We start from the raw sequence: 18,160 nt of genomic DNA on the forward strand, positions 1-18,160 counted from the left end.
AGCTCTTTGCCTTATTCTTGACACTTTGCGGTAGGTAGGTAGTTTCCTGTCCTGCCTCGCTTTAATAAAAAAAAATAGAAAGAAAATTATGTGCGCCCGGCATTAGAATCGAACCTCTGCCGACTGACGCAGTCTCCCGCGCGGTGCTCCAACCACAAGGGCACGATCGCTTTTTTTTTTTTGTCTTTATTGCCGGCTTTGACATGCACACACAATACACAAAAAAGCAAACATGTCAACAAGGATTTTGCTGGCACGACATATTAACATTTTTTCAATGCTGCAAGCTTATCTAGCATGTCAATCCATGTTGGTTGTTCAGGGAGTGCCCGATGGACATCCCTGAACCGTATACTACAGATTCAATGAAGTGATCACGTGTAGGTCGCGAATTGACATCAGCATTGTTGAACTGCGTTCTAGCTTTCCACAAACTGCGGAGGCCCAGGAGCATTATAGCGTCATACGGAAAAGCCTCCGTTTCTACCGGTACGAATATTATTCCATGTGCACTATCGCGTTCTTACTTCGTTACCCTCTTAGGAACAATACGTACGTACGCGCGTACAAAGTAGGTCACTTGGTGCGATCGCACGCTTACTTCTCTCCATCCAAAGGTAACCAGCTCTTTTGAAACAACACCCGGCGCCTGCACCACGTGCCTGTTCTTTTATCGTGACAGCTCGTGATTTTACAGGCGCCGAGTGAAGAAAGACCGCACCATCTTCGGAACCGGCCCACTTTCCCCAACACTTCTTCTCGCAAGCCTCTTTCCCTTTAAGATGGGATAAAGTTGTGTGTGTGTCTCTCTCTCTTCCGAACACTTTGCTTGTAGCAGTTTACGCGCTACGTAGAAACTGGGCAACATTCTGCAAACTTCATGATCGCCCATGTTAGTCATGCTTTAACATTTCTTAGCTGGAGTACAAATGCCCATCACCATTTAGACACTCACGACATGGCCATTTATACCTTGCGACACATATTGCAATTAACGCATTGTATAGCCGGTGGGGGTTTACAGTAAAAAGCGCAAAGGTAACTGGCGTTCCAGTTACTTTTGTGCTTCAGAGCATAGAGCAGCGTTTTGTCAAAAAAGAAAAAAAGTCAGTGAAACGACAGCGCATTTTTTTTTTACCACAGGTATGACGGTGCACATCTCGAAATCGGAGTCATCGTCAGAATTCCTCCAATTAAAGCGAACACGCCTTGCAAGGAGCACCGGCTAGAATTCGCAAATTGCAATATGCGCTGCAACGTGATCTGTTAAAACGTTCGTTAATACAATTTCTCGCTAATTCGTCGATGGCGCATGTCGATTTCTCGCGTAAGTATAACGTCCGCCTCTTCGAGTAATCCAGCTCGAGGACTAAAATTGTGCTATCTGTAAAGGATTTTTTTAAAATTTGTTTATTGTAAAAGAGGATACCCGGTGTACGCTACGTTCACATTAGAGACTTTTAGCGTGTCCGCTATTCCGGCAAACCGGGGCGGTTTGGGTGGATCACCGGATGGTCGGGGGCGCAAACGTGAGCGGCCGGAGCGGTGCAGCCGCCTGGTGTTGTAGAGCTCAATCAGACAAACACAGAACTAAAAGTGCACTAACCTACTCTGTTCTGCTTCGTGGCTAGTGCAAATTTTCGGCAGGGGCGCAATTCTGTTCACAATTACGCCGCTGTCGAAAACTTACACCCCAGCTAAGAAGAATATAGTAATTGGCTCTGCGTTTAGGTGGTTGAGCTTTGCACCAACAGCTGGCGCCACCAATCCGGCCGCTCACGTTTACGCTCCCGACCATCCGGTAATCCGCCCAAACCGCCCCGGTTTGCCGGAATAGCGGACACGCTAAAAGTCTCTATTGTTTAGGCGTGTACTTTGCGTCTACGCTCTTTCCGTTCATTTACGAGTCTCATTCCAATCCCGAACACAGCTGTCTGCGCACGCTGTAAACACTCTTGCTCTTGCGAATCGGCGTCATACCGTGCTCATTCCTGAAAGCGCGTGCATAGGTGCTGGGATTAGAGAATGCAGCGCGCCTATTGCAGTCAAGGTTATCGGGGCGTTTCGGTTCGAATCGCAGCGGCGAGGCGTGCAGCTTCTTAATATCCGCGGAACAAGAGTGAGTGTAACAAAGGAGCGAAGCAAGCAAGCAACAGGGAGGCGACGTATAGCACACTGCTGTGCACCGTCTTCCCAGGAACGCTTTGCATATACACACCGCGTGCAGCTACGCAGCGCTGCGTTCCCGCGTGTACAAGCCCACACGGGAGCGCTCACGCCGTTCAGGTACATACATCATAAGCGTGAGGCGTCCGTACACACGTCGACGATGCACGGCACAACGTGAGAAAAAGGCACGGTGTACGGACGGTGGTGCGGCGATCGAAGGCATTGGGATTGCGCGGCGGCGCCCAACTGCTTCTCACGGCCGTATCTGAAGCGTTCATCTTTGGCCCGCCGAGTCACGCCGGAACAATTTCGTTTTGCTTTGTCCCTCGGGAGGCTCGTGCCCTTCGCCTTCGATTCCGACGGCGCGCATCACGGCTACTCGGCGAGCCTACCGAGTTTACACTATGTGTGCCAGGGGCCCCGTCGGTTGGGGGTAGGTTAGGTGTCGGTTAGGCGTGGAGGGAGAACGGAGGGAGGAGGAGGAGGAGGAGGAGGGAGGTAACGTTACTTTGCTACATAGGTAGGCCTACTCACTCGAGACGAGAGCACTGACTCGTTCTCGTTGCAAGCTCAATTCAAAGACGTGCGATAGAGCGATAGCGAGTGACGAAGGATGTCAGGAGACTTGAGTGCATTGTGTAAAAAAAGTTTGCACCCTTCGGGCCTTATGTCGTAATCCACAACGGTAATCGGCAACCGTCTTGCGCGCTTTTCCTTTCCTCAACGCTGCGCGGCCGGTACCTTTCCAGGCCACGAACGACATGCGCGTCATCGGCGTGACACAGCATTCTCGACAGGAAAGTAAGTAGCGAGCGCAGAATTTGCAAGAAAGGAAGCGCAAGCAAGGCAGATGGCGACAATCGCTGTGGGACAAGATAAGCCCCAGAGAGCGCAGAAGTTTTGTTACGACTGTATGAAGAGATGAACGGACTGTATGAACGGACTGGATTCCAAGGGAAGGGAAGCGTAGCAGCGGGCGGCAGAAAGTTAGGTGGGCGGATGAGATTAAGAAGTTCGCAGGGACAGCATGGCCACAATTAGTACATGACCGGGGTTGTCGGAGAAATATGGGAGAGGCCTTTGCCCTGCAGTGGGCGTAACCAGGGTGATGATGATGATGATGATGATGTATGAAGAGATGCGAGTGCCGGCTAACGTTGCGAATGCGAAGGGATATAACTTGGCGAGAGTTTGTGTGGATCGGAAGCGTCGACGTGAGTTGCACTACTACTGTCGCCGAGTGTGAGTGGACGGGAGATGTGCATGCGAGAGAGTGCGGGTAAGTGGAAGCTGACACGAGTAAGAGAGTGAGGGATTGACAGGTGAGTGCGAATGCGAAGCGACCGTGAACGGGAGTGGGCGCTGGTAAATAATGATTGGGAACGTGTGCGAGTACATGACCAGTGCGAGCGCACATGAATACGAGTAAAGTAGCCTTTAAAAAAAAGGATTAAAAAAAACCCAGCGAGCAAGCACAAGCGGATGTTAGCTTACCCTGCCGGCCTATGCTTAGCTATCACCTGGCCACTCCTGAGCTGGATGACAGGGAATCTGCAGCAGCAGTAATTCTCGGGATCGGGCGAACTGAAGGTGGGGGAAGGGGCAGGCGTGATCGCAATTGAACACACGCGAGTTTAATTACGGTTCTTGCGAGTTTGATAACGCGCTTCCTTGCTGCGGCCCTCAGGTTTCCTGAACGAAAAGTCAAACAAAAGACGTTCGTTCGTTATTTTTCTGACACAAGCGCGTAAAAGCGTATCTGAGTGGGACAGATATGAATTAGCATGCAGTTTAAAGGTTTACGCTAATTATATGCTGCTATATACCTGGTATTTCAGCGAAAACATTAAAAATTTTTAGGTATTGCTTGTGGCAGATTGCACAATCCTAGTCCATGAGCTGGTCTACTCGAAGAGTCGGACATTACTAGCACAAAAAAATTGAAGTACATTATGGACTAATTAACAGGCATTATCTAATTAAGTTCTAACAGGCCTGCTTGTGGCACATATGCAATTTACAAATTCTAGCCGAGGAGCTTGCAAGGCGGATCCACTAGGAACGAATTTTCAGGGTGACCTGTTTCGAGATAATAATTGCCGAACTTTGCGGGAGAAATGCACTGGCGCATTCCAGTTACTTTTGTGCTTCAACGCATAAAGCAACGTTTTGCTAAGAAAGTAAGCGCAACGACGGCGCACTTTCACCGCAAGTTGGACGGCGCACATCTAGTAAATGATGTCCACACGATTATTGCGCAACGAGTGTTGTGCATTTCCGCTTTCTTGAGTAGACAAGCTCAACGACTAAAATTGTTCTATCTGCCGCAGGCGACATTGAAAGACAAGAGCCTTCGCAGAAACACCCGGTACATTACGGTAAATTTATACCGCGTGTCCCAGTTAAAGGGCCCCTGAAACGGTTCGGACAAATTTTGTAGGCGCGTAGGGTACAGCTTAAGTAGAACATTCGCACCACAATTTAAGTGAAGCGAACTAGGGTGGTTGCTTGGGCTAGTTGGTAATTCATGATCAAAAATAACAGCGCTGTGTATGTCGTCTATCACTGTCCCTGTCCTTTGCGCTGTACGTTATTTTTGATTAAGTGAAGCGTTACGTATTAATGGAGCTGCAAGCGATTAGAAGTTACCCTCCTCCCTAGCTATGCTTTTCCTCCTCAACTCGCTCGCGGAGCGAGCGGCGCTAAGCTCCGCCTTCACTGGTTCAGCGTCACGATGCGACGTCACATCGCTCACTTCCGGTTGTTTAGGAGCACGCCCCCTCCCGCGCGAGACCTCTCCGCTAGCCGCTTGGCCGTCGACCGAGAGCTATCGAAGCAGCGTGCGTTGCGAGCATTCTGTCGTAGCGCCGAACGTGTCTGGTATTCCGTTAGCCACAGGCAAGCTAGTCATATCGGCAAATGACTGGAGGCATAAACTCAAGCTGATGAAGGAACTTTGGCGCAGACGTACGTGAGCGGCCTGATCGGTCTAAACGGTCCAGACACTTGTTGGCGCAGCGCTTAACCAGTCAAACAAAGCGCTAATATTGCTCTAACCAAGTGTAAAGCATTTTAAACACTTATAAATCAACGTGTTGATGATTACACTCCTGCGAAAAATACACACCAGCAGCAAAGAATACACTTCGTTGCTGCTACTGTGTATGGTTGAGCTCTGTGCCACCAGGTGGCTGCACCGTGCAGACCGTTCACATTTGCCCTTCTGCTCATCTCGTGGCTCATCCCGGCACAGTCAAGCGGCCAGACCCTGTCCCCTTGCGCTTGAGTTTGCCCTAATACTGGACTCGCGGTTTGCAGGTCGCTAGGTTTGCAGTCCACAAGGCAACAAAGTCGAATCATAGTGCTCGCGAAAAGACTGAGACCGACTCTGACCGCGGAGCTCTCGTCAAAATGGAGTACGTTGTAACACAAGCAGACGACACTTGCTGTGTGCCGGAAGTGCTGAAGTGTACTAAAAATCTATTCTTGTGTATTCTCTTTAAGTTATTTTCTTTTTACAAAAACAAAGTAACTAACATTCCAACTATTACGAGCATCATTTGTTCACCATAAAGTTGGAAAAATTATCGACCACGCGCCCTGGTGAGCCAATGAGATAGCTCGCCCATGTGACGTAATATGGGTTATTTGCACCATATGGGTAGGGGCGGCTTAAAATTCCGCCGAGCAGTGCGCTGCGATCGGCAGCGATGTGTATTTTTAAAACCTTATAATAAATTACACGCTTTACGCAGAGCACTTAGATGCATCAATTAATGATCAGAAGAACCTACTCTAACGACTCAGTACGTTTGTAGAAAATCGCCAAAATCGTTTCAGGGTCCCTTTAACGTTTGCCTAGCTGTTCAACGAAAATAAAAATATAAAAAAAGACACGGCGCATAGCTACAATTACAAAACCTACGGCGTTCTGTCGTCAGCGCTGTGACAACCGAATACGGTGGTAGGTCTTCAAATCGTGTCTTCATTATTTACTATTTTCGTCGTTGAACACTTTGGCTGACGCTATAGCTGGGACACCCGTACAAATGCAATGCGATCATGACCCGCCACGGTCGAAGGAACGAGCGTTTCTCGGCGTGTCTCACAGGCTGGCGGAGTGCATCACAATCTGCACTTAACAGCAGCGGAAGCAGCACCTCCAGCAGCGACGATTCCGGCTACACGCGTGGGCAGCGCATTAGCCACTCTCACTCTGTCATCGTGCCCGTGACGACAGCGCCGAGAGACCGGATGTAGTACAAATCGCGTTCCGGAGGTGTTCGCGACACGGCTACCGCGCGTTGCCGCTGTCTCGTGCCACCAAGGGAGAAAAACAAAACAAAACAAAAAAAGCACACGACGACGACACAAGCGTACAGTCGTTCTCGATTTCGGCGCCTACATATATACGCTACGCACACGACAGAGTCATACGGAACGCTCGACGCATAGCTGCTTCCGCTACCGTGTCGCATGATACGCGCGAAGCCTTTCAAATTTCCTGGAACAACGTCCATTAGGGAGCTCCTGCGACCCCCACCCGCTACTACCCCTCTTTTCCAATACGGCGTCGCATGTGTGAATGTGACGCGTTTGCGTGCCCAATTGGACACGGCGTGGACAGTCACGAAGACGAGGGCGGGAAAAAAAAAACAAGAAAAGCGACCGACGGAGCACCCCGCTGCGGCCGAGAAAGCGTTGCGAACGAGGCCGATGATCCGCCAGTGACGTCACGGAAAGGATAGCGCGTGTGTCGCTGTATACACGGAATCCGTAGAGCTCTCCTATACCGAAATCACTGCTGCGAAATCAGGCGTCTCTACGGAGGCAGTTGCAAGTTTCCGGTTCAGCCAGCATGAATGCAGTGCGTGGATTTGCCTAAACGTATCTTCCTTCCGGTTTCATATGTGCACTGCTTTGTGACTTTGCAAATTGGTAATTTCAATGCTGCCTCACACGAGTACATATATATGCTGTTATATATGTAACAATTTCGCAATTATTACGCTGCCTGTGGCGCAGAGTCTTATTGACGTCACGTGTTTAGAAAAACGTGTCGAGACCAATAAAGGCCAGATAATTAGGAGCAATACAGATCACCGTCCAAGCACGTCGTACACATGTTTAACCAGCGAAGCTAAACGTACGGCCTCGGTGTTTGCCACTGCGTTAATCCCGACGGTTCTTTGAATGACGGCTTGGCAGGCTGTCGGATCCTCGGTATACGCGGTTGCTGCTTGCGGCCGGCTGCACGAGCCTGTTCTTGTGCCGGGGCTGCGAGAGCATCGGCACGGCGTAGACGAGCTCTTTCCCGGTTCTACTCGCGGCGCTGCTGATCGAAAGCTGCCTGCTCCTCGGGAGTACGCATGACGCGTGGCGTATACCCATTTCGGAGCCGGAGAGAAACTGCTGCGCGCGGGCTCGGCTTCGACGGAGAGCAACGACGTCACTACTGGCGCAGCCAATCGCGCGCCTCCCTTTCCCATTTTTTTCTCGCTTATGCGCATGGGATCGCCCCGGAGCACTTTTCGGCGTACAGGCGACAGACGGGACGGACGAATCGGCTAGCCACATACAGCTTCTCTGTGATACCAGCCGCGGTATAGGCCAGTGGATATGGGTTTGCACTGCTGAGGGAAAGGTCGCGCGGGTTAGAACCCGGTCGCTTCAGTTACAAAAAAGTAAAAACGTTCTTGCACTTAGATTTAGGTGCACGTTAAATAACCCCATGTGGTCCAACTTAACCTGGAGTCCCGCACTACGGTGTGCCTCATAATCGTGAATTCGGCACACAAAACCCCAGAATTTCATTTTTTTCTCTTTCGAGAAGTAATAAATAAAGCTACAAGAGCGCTGGAAGGGACAGGCACGAAATTTAGACACATCCACGTGCTACTTACTATACAGCCACATCATTCTCATGGTATAGGTGAACAATGGCAGGGCCAGATTTCCCTCCTAGTATAACTTTAGTAGCAAACCTTCATGGCCGAAAGGGAGCACGACTGGCATTTACGCTGTGTGGAAACATGTTGCTGTGTGCCTATAGTTTCGTACATTCATCAACGTTGATTACTGGTGTGACCCTTCGGATGCAATCAATCATAAAACGAAGCAAATATGCATGGACTGGAGAACCCCCGGTGACAGCAGAGAAGCTTCGCGGGCGTCGATTGCTTCTCGACACCTGCATCGACCGCGACAATTTCGCGCGCACCGACGGACAGCAAAACGTGGCGGGTTAAGTCAACACCACCTAGATAGCACAAGGCCTGTTCACTACGCTGCACGACATCATGCTACTTGGCCCGAAATTTTCATTGCCAAGGCTGGCGTGAGGAAAGCGGCGACGTCAAAGTCACTGTTGCTTACTCGGGAGCATCCCCATTAGATTCTATATGGCAGTCGGGCCAGGTAGCATGACGTCATGGATAGGAGTGAACAGACCTTGTGCTATCTAGGTGGCTTGTTGGTTAAGTGCGCAACGCGGGTAAGTATACAAGTAGACAACGCCCCACGGACGACGACCAACCGCACTGCCGCCACATCTCCAGCTTTTGTGAAACAAGGGTGCACATACTCTTCAACATCTCCCAAGAAGTGGGGGCTACATAGGAAAATCCGCTAAGTGGATGTGATATATACACGGAAAGACGAACGCACCCGCGGACCCACGTCTCAGCGGCTTATACGCATGCATTGCCCCGAAATGCTCAAGCCTGCGTTGTCGTGTTTATCATACACGCAACACCTCAGGCTCTGCAGTTCGGTGCCGTCGTCCTCGTTGGTTGTCCTCATGCTTATAAAGGGGACACAGAGGCACGTGTCTAGAACGCACCGTGAATATCATTTCGAGCTTGCTTGTCCACGCGAGCGTGCCTATGTACCTTTTATTTTCTGTTCTTTCCCCGTGCTCGGGGGGTACGCGTCTCGGCGTGGTCTCGTCATTTCCAGCTGTTCTGCGATGCGTGTAATCTATTTACGGAGAACCGCACCTATATAACGCGCATCTTCCTGCCTCTTCTCCTGGTCGCGGAAAAGGTGATGGCTTCTCTGCGCGGCACTTGTTTGTTTGCTTGCTTGCTTGTTGTGATACTCTTTTAGTTCTCGAACTCCCTAGACTGTTTCTGCGAGAGTATAGCAATGAAGGAAAAAAGGCTTAGCACGAGGAAAAAATGGGCTCCGGGCGAGCAAGAAGTTCACCGTATGTGTACGTTCTCTCTCTCTCTCTCTTTCTCAGTGCTGCCCCCCAGCGTCGCGGTTCTCGCGTATACGTATAAGCTCCGCACTGCCGGCGTTCCGGGCCAGTGATGATGGCCGAGACACGCTCTGACGGCCCGATCCTGGCACGCGCACACGCACGCGCACATAAGATTATATATATATATATATATATATATATATATATATATATATATATATATATATATATATATATATATATATATATATATATATATATATGTAATCTGTGTGTGTGTGCACGCGCAGGGTGGTCGAACTAGAAGCGGGGAAGTCCCCTTCGCTTTTGCATATAAAAAATAACAAAAAATGACGCAGAATAAGGAAACGGAAGGTGAACTTATCGCATTGCGGGCGCTATTGCACGGGTCTTGATACAGCGAGCTAAGCCTAATGGCGACCGCGCGGGGGTTAACTTTTGTAAGACGATCGTTACAACCCCTAGTGGCGCGGGAAAGAGAAGACACAGAAGAGGCGAGAGTGAACAGGCAGGGAATAAGTAGAAGGAAAGGGAATGCTATGCGCGACGTATACTAGGCAGCAGCACTATTAATGGATCGCTCACGGTACGCGCGTACAACGAGCTAAGCCTAATGATGACGGGGTTTGGTTAACTTTCTGGCGACGACATCCCGTTGCTGGCGCGCGCGCGAGGTTGTAAGCGTGGTGGGGAGGGGTCGTATACGAGGGAGATGGAGTAATAGAGAGAGAGAGAAGTGAGAAAGGATGAGACGATGAACAGGAGGAAGAAGACCGTTATACGCGAACGGCGCAACCTTCGGTGACCCAGCGTTGACCTTCTCTTCGGGACCGGAGAAGCTCGCCAGGGGAGGCGCTTTTTTTTGTGTGTTTTCGTATGTACAGCCGCCGCAAACGTGCGCTTTCAATATAGGCGCTGAAGGAGGATCATTTCGAAAGCGGGCGAGGGGAGAAAGGGGGTGGAGGGGGGGAGGCTGCGCATCGTTTCCCTGCAGCTTTGGGTCGCGTTGCGCAGGCATGCGTGTTCTTTCACGACGATGTCTTTTCTTCCCTAATAACCTCAGACGACGCTAAACTCTACGCGCGCGGCGCGTGGAGGCATTTAGTATGCGCAGCGCGTGCTGAGAGAATGGGACGTAACGGTAGAAGGCGGGCGTCGTATAAGCTCGGCTGATCGTGGCTTCTGTCGTTACACTGTTGTTTCCAGGGGAAAAAAAAATACGAGGAGGAGGGCACAATGGGTTACATCGCCAACTTTGGATGCGCTGGACGACACGACGCAACACTTCGTGCTTCAGTTTTCCTCCTTTTCTTTTTCCACGCATCTTCCATCTTTTTGTGTTTTCCCGAATGATCTCCGCTCCTGGATGCGCCAGCCTGCATGATATATAGACGCGCTTCCGCGGGCAACCAAGGGGGCGCTGCGGGCGCTTGCCGCTCCTTTTTTTCCCTTGTCGTCTGCGCTCAGTGGCGGATAGCGTACCTCTCGAAACAAGAACCCCCCGGGGGAGGACTTATGGAGTTTTGTGCCGGTATTATGTCGCTATTGTTGTTGAACGCTGAGTGTTTCACCTCGTTGGCCTTTGAGGCTGCCTCCGTTCTCGCATTGTGCGCGGCGCGCTCCCTGACCAACAATGAGCCACCGTCGTGTCGTCACCGTTGCCGTGGCCGGCGCTTTGGCGTGCCGTCGTCTGCTTATTTTTTGGCCTCTTTCGTCTGCTTACCGTTTGGTTGCCTGTTTAGACTTTTCGTCTGCCTACTCTTTCGTCATAACGCCCGTACTATTTTGCTTCAGTAGGCTGTGTAGCTTTCCATTACTGACTATTAGGATGGAAGTTTGGCAACGACCTGTATATGACAGCTTCATTAATGACCTGCAATAAAGGGATGCTAAATACTTAGTTTTATTTATTCCTTTAAAACATTATTTAAATAAATGGTAACTTAAATAAATTTGACAGCCCTATGGAGAATCTGCAGTAAACAAAGCTTAAATGATTGATATGTGATTTTCCTGAACGTCATTCTGATACTGAACATTAACCTTTCTATTTGCAAATAACATTTTGTATGTGTTGTTAATCAAACATTTAAGCTCGGAACTAGAGGTACTTCAGAGAAGTTCAATATTAATGGCACGTAATGCATACAGAATGACTATCCCTCTTAAGTATATATCACCTTTAGCGAGACACATAGTTTTGAACAATCGTCGTTTAGTTATTACACGAAAGTACACATCGTTGCTGCAAGTGAACGACGTGGTGGGGAAAATGTTCACAGACGCATTCCGACAGTCTTCTTCGCTTTACGCGAAAAAAGAAAAACGAAAAAAGTCAGTGCTATCATGCGTCGAAATATAACTACCTGCGAGTAAAAGAAGCCGCAAGTATACGCGTTATCAGCAGTCAATCAAGCTTCCGGTGCTTCCCACAGTTCGATAAGTGGATGATAACAGAGCTAAATATCTTGAGTGCCCTATATGTAAGGGAACCTACATGAAGCTCTGTCTTGCTAACATTGTGGATGTATCCAGGCATGGATACAGGTATGTAACCTAGGGCGTGGCCGGTCCGGTCATTCTTTAGTTCTCGCCCGCGCATTCTTTCTTCGTCTGCTAGTATTCGCTAACCGTCGTTTGTCCATACATCCTTCTACCCGTCTGCTCATACTTTGCCTCTCGCCTGCGTATTGTTCCTTTGTCGTCTGCTTATTACCTTTCTTCCGTCTGCTAGTCCTTTAACCGCCATCGTCTGTTCTTTTCTTCGTCGTCTGCTGCAAGCAAGCACGCCGCGAGGAGCGTTCAGTGCATGCGGCGCGGACGTGCTACATAGTCGCCATAGCGACCGCGTGAAGGCGCTGCATGCCGGGCGGTCTTAATGGGAAATTGAGGCCAAACGGCGCTCGCGGGTCACAGTGTCGGCGTTGTTCAGTCGCTCTTACGTAGTGCATACGCGGTGCTTGCAACCAGCGAAAGTGGGAGCAGAGACTTGCGGAGACACTCGGTAAAGCGGCTGGAATGCGGGCACGCGCTGCCAGGCCTAGGCTATCAGCGCCCTCTTACACCGGGCACTTTCGTAGTTGAGGCGAGGCAGATCCCGCGTGCAGAAAATTAATTACGCCGTCATCAAGTGTTACACCTCGCGCGTCCCATCTGCGTTTAATTGTTACGCGTTGTTATTTGGGACGATAAGGAGTGACATTAGGCCAGTTTAGATTTGGGTAGTACTGTTTCAAAACTGTGGTTCTGCGTATACTTGAACGGAGGGGGGGGGGGGATAAGTTAATAGAAGGGTGAGCTGCTCAAGTTGGTATTGATTCACGACAAAAAAAAGAATTGCGCTAAGAAAACAAATACGTAGGAAAGAAATCACAACACTACTATCGCTCTCTCTCTCTCTTTTAAAGCTGAAGTGAAGATTACGAGTGAAATTATAATTCTTGAAGTTCGCCCTTTATAACTGCAGTGCCAGCACTTCATTACCCGCCGTGATTGCTCAGTGGCTATGGTGTTGGGCTGCTAAGCACGAAGTCGCGGGATCGAATCCCGGCCACGGCGGCCCCATTTCGATGGGGGCGAAAACACTCGTGTACTTAGATTTAGGGGCACGTTAAAGAACCCCAGGTGGTCGAAATTTCCGGAGTCCCCCACTACGACGTGCCTCATGATCAGAAAGTGGTGTTGGCACGTAAAACCTTACGATTTTTTTTTATTTGAGCGCCACAGAGGACACGACTACACGCTTTGAGCGTGAAAGACTGTAACTGCTGCAGGCCTTTGGTTTCGCCGCACTAGCATCATCGGCAGGGGCGAAGTCAAAGCACGAGCGCCAACTGCTTGAAGCATTTCATAACAGGAAGAACCAGCGTGTTCGCATGAGCGACCCATCTGTGCTTATCACAGAGGCGTGGCGCTTTATTATCGGCGTTTGTTCGACATCCTCAAGTGTCTGATTGGACTCATTCTTTTGCATGTGCGCTTGCGCAGGAAAAGCGGTACCGTGTTTAAAAGAACCTGTACGTTTCAATAAATCAGTTATAAGTACGGCGACTGTGTGTGCGTGTATGCCTCGTTCTAGTCCTGTGTCTCGCTGGGCTTCTTTTTTTTTTTTTCGCTTAGGACATGCTGACTTCGCTTCTTTCCCCTGTGTGCTTGGATGGTAACATCGAGGGAAATGCACTTTACCATGGTAAGCTGCGTGTTTGCATGTTTACCTGATGGGCAACTAGAGTAGTCCTTCGCACCGCTAAGAACTGCTACTACCGGCATGCTTTGCGACAGCGGTGACGTAATGAAAACTCGCTGTGAAACTCGTCTATATCTCCGTCGCGAGCCCCGCGTCCCGTAAGCTTTTGCGCCCGAGTGTACGTCTCGGTTTAGAGGCGCAAGGTATAGTTGTCACACGTGCAGCAAGGTGGCCGCGTTGATTTATTTGCGCGACGACGAATAAACAGCGCATCGAATAGAACTGAATTTTGGGATCATCATGCACGTGCCAAAACCACAATCAGATTACGAGGAGCACTCCGTAGCCGTAGCCTCAGGATTAATTTCAACACGGACGATTTTATTTATTAAAATTTTTTTTCATTTCGTCCCCATGGATTCGATCCCCCGACCTCGTGCTTAGCAGCGTAAAACACCGCAGCCAGCCGCTAAGCCACAGCGGTGAGTTTTGGATAAACAGCGCAAAGAACGGGCGTGGATAATTTAGCGAAGAAATGCACGTTCTCAAAACACGTGGCAAGTCTCCTATACAATCGGGGGGCCTCTCTAGGATACCCACAGTATAGATGCAAAATGAGGTCGACAGCTTTCTTTCTTTTTCGTTTTTCTTTTCTCTCCGCCTTGCATATATACGCGTGGCGGATATACGAGGCCTCGCGGCCCAGACAGGTCCGTCAAATGGTTCTTTTGTCTCGCCGGCCGTCGATGCCCGATGTCAAAACGAACAATCGCTCTCAATTGACGACGCTATAAAGGCCTTGCCGTGAATGCGGTATTGTGACACGCGAGGGCCGGCCGAACGGGCGACCTCGTCACAGAGTCACCGCGTTCGTTTTAACTGTCGAGCCGTGCACCTCGTTTCGTTGCTGTTTTGTTTGCCACGACTATATAGCTCTCTTTAAAGGTACGACAGTTTGCTACCGGGCCGAACTTCATTTAAAAGCGCGCTTTGGTTTTTTCCCCCAAACAATTTGCATGAATGGAACAAACTCCGTCAGGAGAATTGTCTCAACACGAGCATGCCTTGTGCGCGTGGTTGTTTTTGCTTTCTCTTCTTTTTTTTTTCGTTTTCGTTCGTTTGTACGTAACCCGTCCTGACCATTGGCCATCTGTTGCTATATTTAATCACGCTTCTTCAACGCTTTTCAGCGCATAACATCAATAACTCTGCATGAAGTTGTTATAGAGCTGTGCTTCGCTCTGCATATGAAACATCTGTGTTTTCAGCGCTATTACGCCCACATGTCCTATGACGCATTAGTGCATATAGAGGAGCAAATAAACAAACGTTGCATTTCACTGAAGTTTTGTAAATATTTCTAACTTAATTTGTGTACTCGCGCGAAAGCGTATCTGGGGGAATTCTGTAAGTGGTCACCTATAGTGGACATGTCCATATCGTCTGCCGCTGAAGTTCTGATTGGCTGGGCTGGAATGCATGTAAGAAGAAGACGGGAGCCCCCATCCAATCAGCACTTGAGCAGCAGACACAATGCACATATCCACTAGGCGGGCACTTACAGAATACTCCCCCCCCCCCCCCCCCCCAGCCCCCGCCCTTTTTGTTGAATGCTAAATCCCTAGTATAGGATTGTTGACTTAGTGGGTGAAATGCGTTTAAAACTCACGGAGTCGCTCCCAGCGCTGCTCGGAGAATCCGTCAGACTCCTCGTTCTCGGGTATGTAGTAGTTGACGTTGACGCAATCCGTCTGCACTGGGGACATGAAGGTCTCCACTGCAAAGAGGGAACAAGAACACTCCGTTATATTCACTGAAGAACGCATGAGACGACTTCGGAATGTGAAATCAGTTCAGCAAAATATGACAGCTTATAACAACCTTTGCTGTCTGGCTAGTTGGTACAAGGGCTAGAAACCCTTTGAGGCGCGGAATAAGACAGGGACTAAAAAAACTTCCGGACTAAGACTAAGAACGGACTAAGACTGTTCCTGTCCATTCTAAGTCCGTCGTGCCTTATTTTGCGCCTCAAACCGTTTCTAGAGCATGACAGCCACTGCGGTGTTAGCTTTCTGCGCTATCTAGTTAAAACATGCGTCATAAGGCGTCAGTAGCAGCGTTGGCGCTGCGTACACCTATCCGGTATACTGGTCATCCGGTATCCCGAAACCGGTAACCGGTTTACCGACAGGCTAAAACTCTCTGCTACTACAAACAGCGCGCCTGTGGTACTGGAAGCAATCACTACAAACTCCTGAATCTTTAAGCAAACGCAGTGACACGAAGTTCTCTCAGCGAACGTCTATATACAACCGAACAACGCGCACCTCAGTTACCTACAAGTTCCCAGATTTTTTTCTTTTTCAACTCTCTTCTGAATTGCACTTGGGTGATTCTCCAGATTCCTGACCCGGCCGGCCCCAGTCGGTGCAGCCTCTATTCCAGGGGTAAGGTCTGGCGACACTCGTGGGGGTCGAATAACAACTGACAACTTAGAAGCATAATGCACACATCGCGAGTATACCGTGCATTCTTTTTTTTTTTTTTGCGAAGCTGAATTGATCCACTTACGGTGACAGATATTTTTTATGGCACGGAAAGAGATGCTCAGGCGGAGCAAATGCCGGCCTAGCCTACCGGTCTACAAGTCCCGCATGTGGCAACAACACCACCACCAACACGATCACGTCTAATTATTCAAATGTTCTAGAGTTTGTCGAACCTCACTTCCTTTTTTTCTTCTTCATTATCATTATTATCATTACTTGTAGCAGTTCGCATTGTAGAGATCGCATCCTGTATAGACAAAAGCTTGTGGAAAGACAAGAGATATGGAGTTCCGTTTGACGTCAAGATGAACGATGTCATTAAAATTCTGAAACGTTAGTACCGCGGAACACACATATGAAATTAATGTTGCTTCTTTTTGGGCGGTAAACATCTTTGAAATTCGGCAGTTTCTTAACAACACGAACCAAACACGAACCACGCAGGGGCCAATAATAAATAGAAAGGTAAAACACAACCAGCTTTCTGGCATGAGCGATGAATCCGTTTCAAAGAGGATGGTCATAAAATCCGCCCGTCCGTCCACCCTTCATCCATCCATCCATGCATTCTAACCCACCCAACCAATTAATACGTTCAGTTCAAATACTGCGCCCTTCGTCCAATCTCATGCGTCCCATTCATTTACCGTCCTGTTTATCCATCCAACCCATCAGCCCAATGAGTCAACGAACCCTCCATATTCATACGTCCAATTGAAATCCTCCACCCTTCGTTTAATACAAACCGTCCCATCCGTTCACCATCTAATACGATCAATCAGTCCAGTCCGTCCATCCCCCATCTAACCTAATTGACATAATACAATACGTTTACCTTTCATTCAATCTACGCTAACTAGCCAACCCAATGCATCCATCACATCCGCCGACTAAAAATAGTCTGAGCGATTCTCCGCGTTGACTTTCAGAATCACGCAATGACCCACAGCGAAGGCACTGCAACTGGAACGACCAAACAAACTACTGTTTGCAGTCACTTTTTCTTCTGCAGGCGCCGACGGCGCCACCTCGTGCTGGAGAGAGAGAGAGAGAGAGAGAGAGAGAGAGAGAGAGAGAGAGAGAAAGAGAGGTTTTAGGCGAGCGCGACGCGGCACAATGGGACCCTCGAGTCGTGTTTAATAAGGCGTGTCCACGCGCAGTGTGGCCTGCGCGAACAGCGCGAACAGCGGCGTAGTTCACACGCCCGTGAACGCCTACAGCGAGCAACCTTCGACGCAGCGGTGCGAGCACACACACACACACACACCCTTCGGCGCTATATTAGTATTCGCGGTAACCCCGCTGTTGGTCCAAGGGCGCGCAGCGTGTTTGTCGCATGCCGGGGCGGCGGGACGGGGAGGAGTCGTGTGACCCGGAAGTCCCTGCTTGTGCAAAAGCAGGCAGATTTTTTTTTTTTTTGCGCTACATGGGGGCTGAACCATATATAGGTTACAATGGCAGCGCTTGATGCATCCCCGCGGAGCGAGGAAAGAAGTGCAGGAGGGAGCGCGGGTAACGCGATAAAATTGAAGCCAGAGAGAGAGAGAGAGAGAGAGAGTCGGGACGACACGTGATCATGTCGAGGTAACAATTTTGTGTCTCCCGCCGGGCCGTGCTCCTGACCGCAGACACGTCACGCACGCGCACGCAAAACTTGGCGTACGCACGAAAAAGCGTCCTTAAAGATAAGTTCGCCTTAAAAAAAAAGTTGCGAAGTAAATCAAGGTCGGCGCTTCGGTGTTTCTTGCAGTCCCGTGCAAACAACAATCGATTACTCTCGCTTCTACGGACGATGCGTCAGCAGCAACGCATACACGTGGCTAACCGGTTTTGCGAAAAACTCGAAGTAGCGTAAGATCCTTTGTCGGGTTGCAGGTAAGGTTTCGAAGTCGGATCGTGCGCGCTTCCAGTGGCGAATCGAGTGAGATTCGGATGTAGCAACGACGCACGACGATTGGGTCTATAGATGCACGGACAAACCGCCCAGTCAGGCGTGGAGGGAGGGAGCGGGGGGGGGGGGGGGGGGAGGAG

The 18,160-nt window shown here is 49.6% G+C and overlaps 1 protein-coding gene and 1 long non-coding RNA gene across 3 annotated transcripts in view; one reads left to right on the plus strand and one right to left on the minus strand.

The window, feature by feature from the left end:
* Window positions 1-18,160, minus strand: part of LOC139049110 (transmembrane protein 114) — a 103,343-nt gene that overhangs the window by 13,693 nt on the left and 71,490 nt on the right. For both annotated transcript variants that reach the window (XM_070524329.1, XM_070524330.1), the window contains exon 2: window positions 15,250-15,357. In XM_070524329.1, coding sequence (XP_070380430.1) covers window positions 15,250-15,357 — 108 coding nt within the window. The remainder of the gene's footprint in view (window positions 1-15,249; window positions 15,358-18,160) is intronic.
* LOC139049113 (uncharacterized) overlaps window positions 13,454-18,160 on the plus strand; it is a 35,766-nt gene continuing 31,059 nt past the window's right edge. Inside the window, exon 1 of the long non-coding RNA XR_011508122.1 lies at window positions 13,454-13,583. This is a non-coding gene — a long non-coding RNA (uncharacterized lncRNA). The remainder of the gene's footprint in view (window positions 13,584-18,160) is intronic.

This window comes from Dermacentor albipictus, chromosome 8 (genome assembly GCF_038994185.2).
Source record: "Dermacentor albipictus isolate Rhodes 1998 colony chromosome 8, USDA_Dalb.pri_finalv2, whole genome shotgun sequence".
Classification (NCBI taxonomy): domain Eukaryota; kingdom Metazoa; phylum Arthropoda; class Arachnida; order Ixodida; family Ixodidae; genus Dermacentor; species Dermacentor albipictus.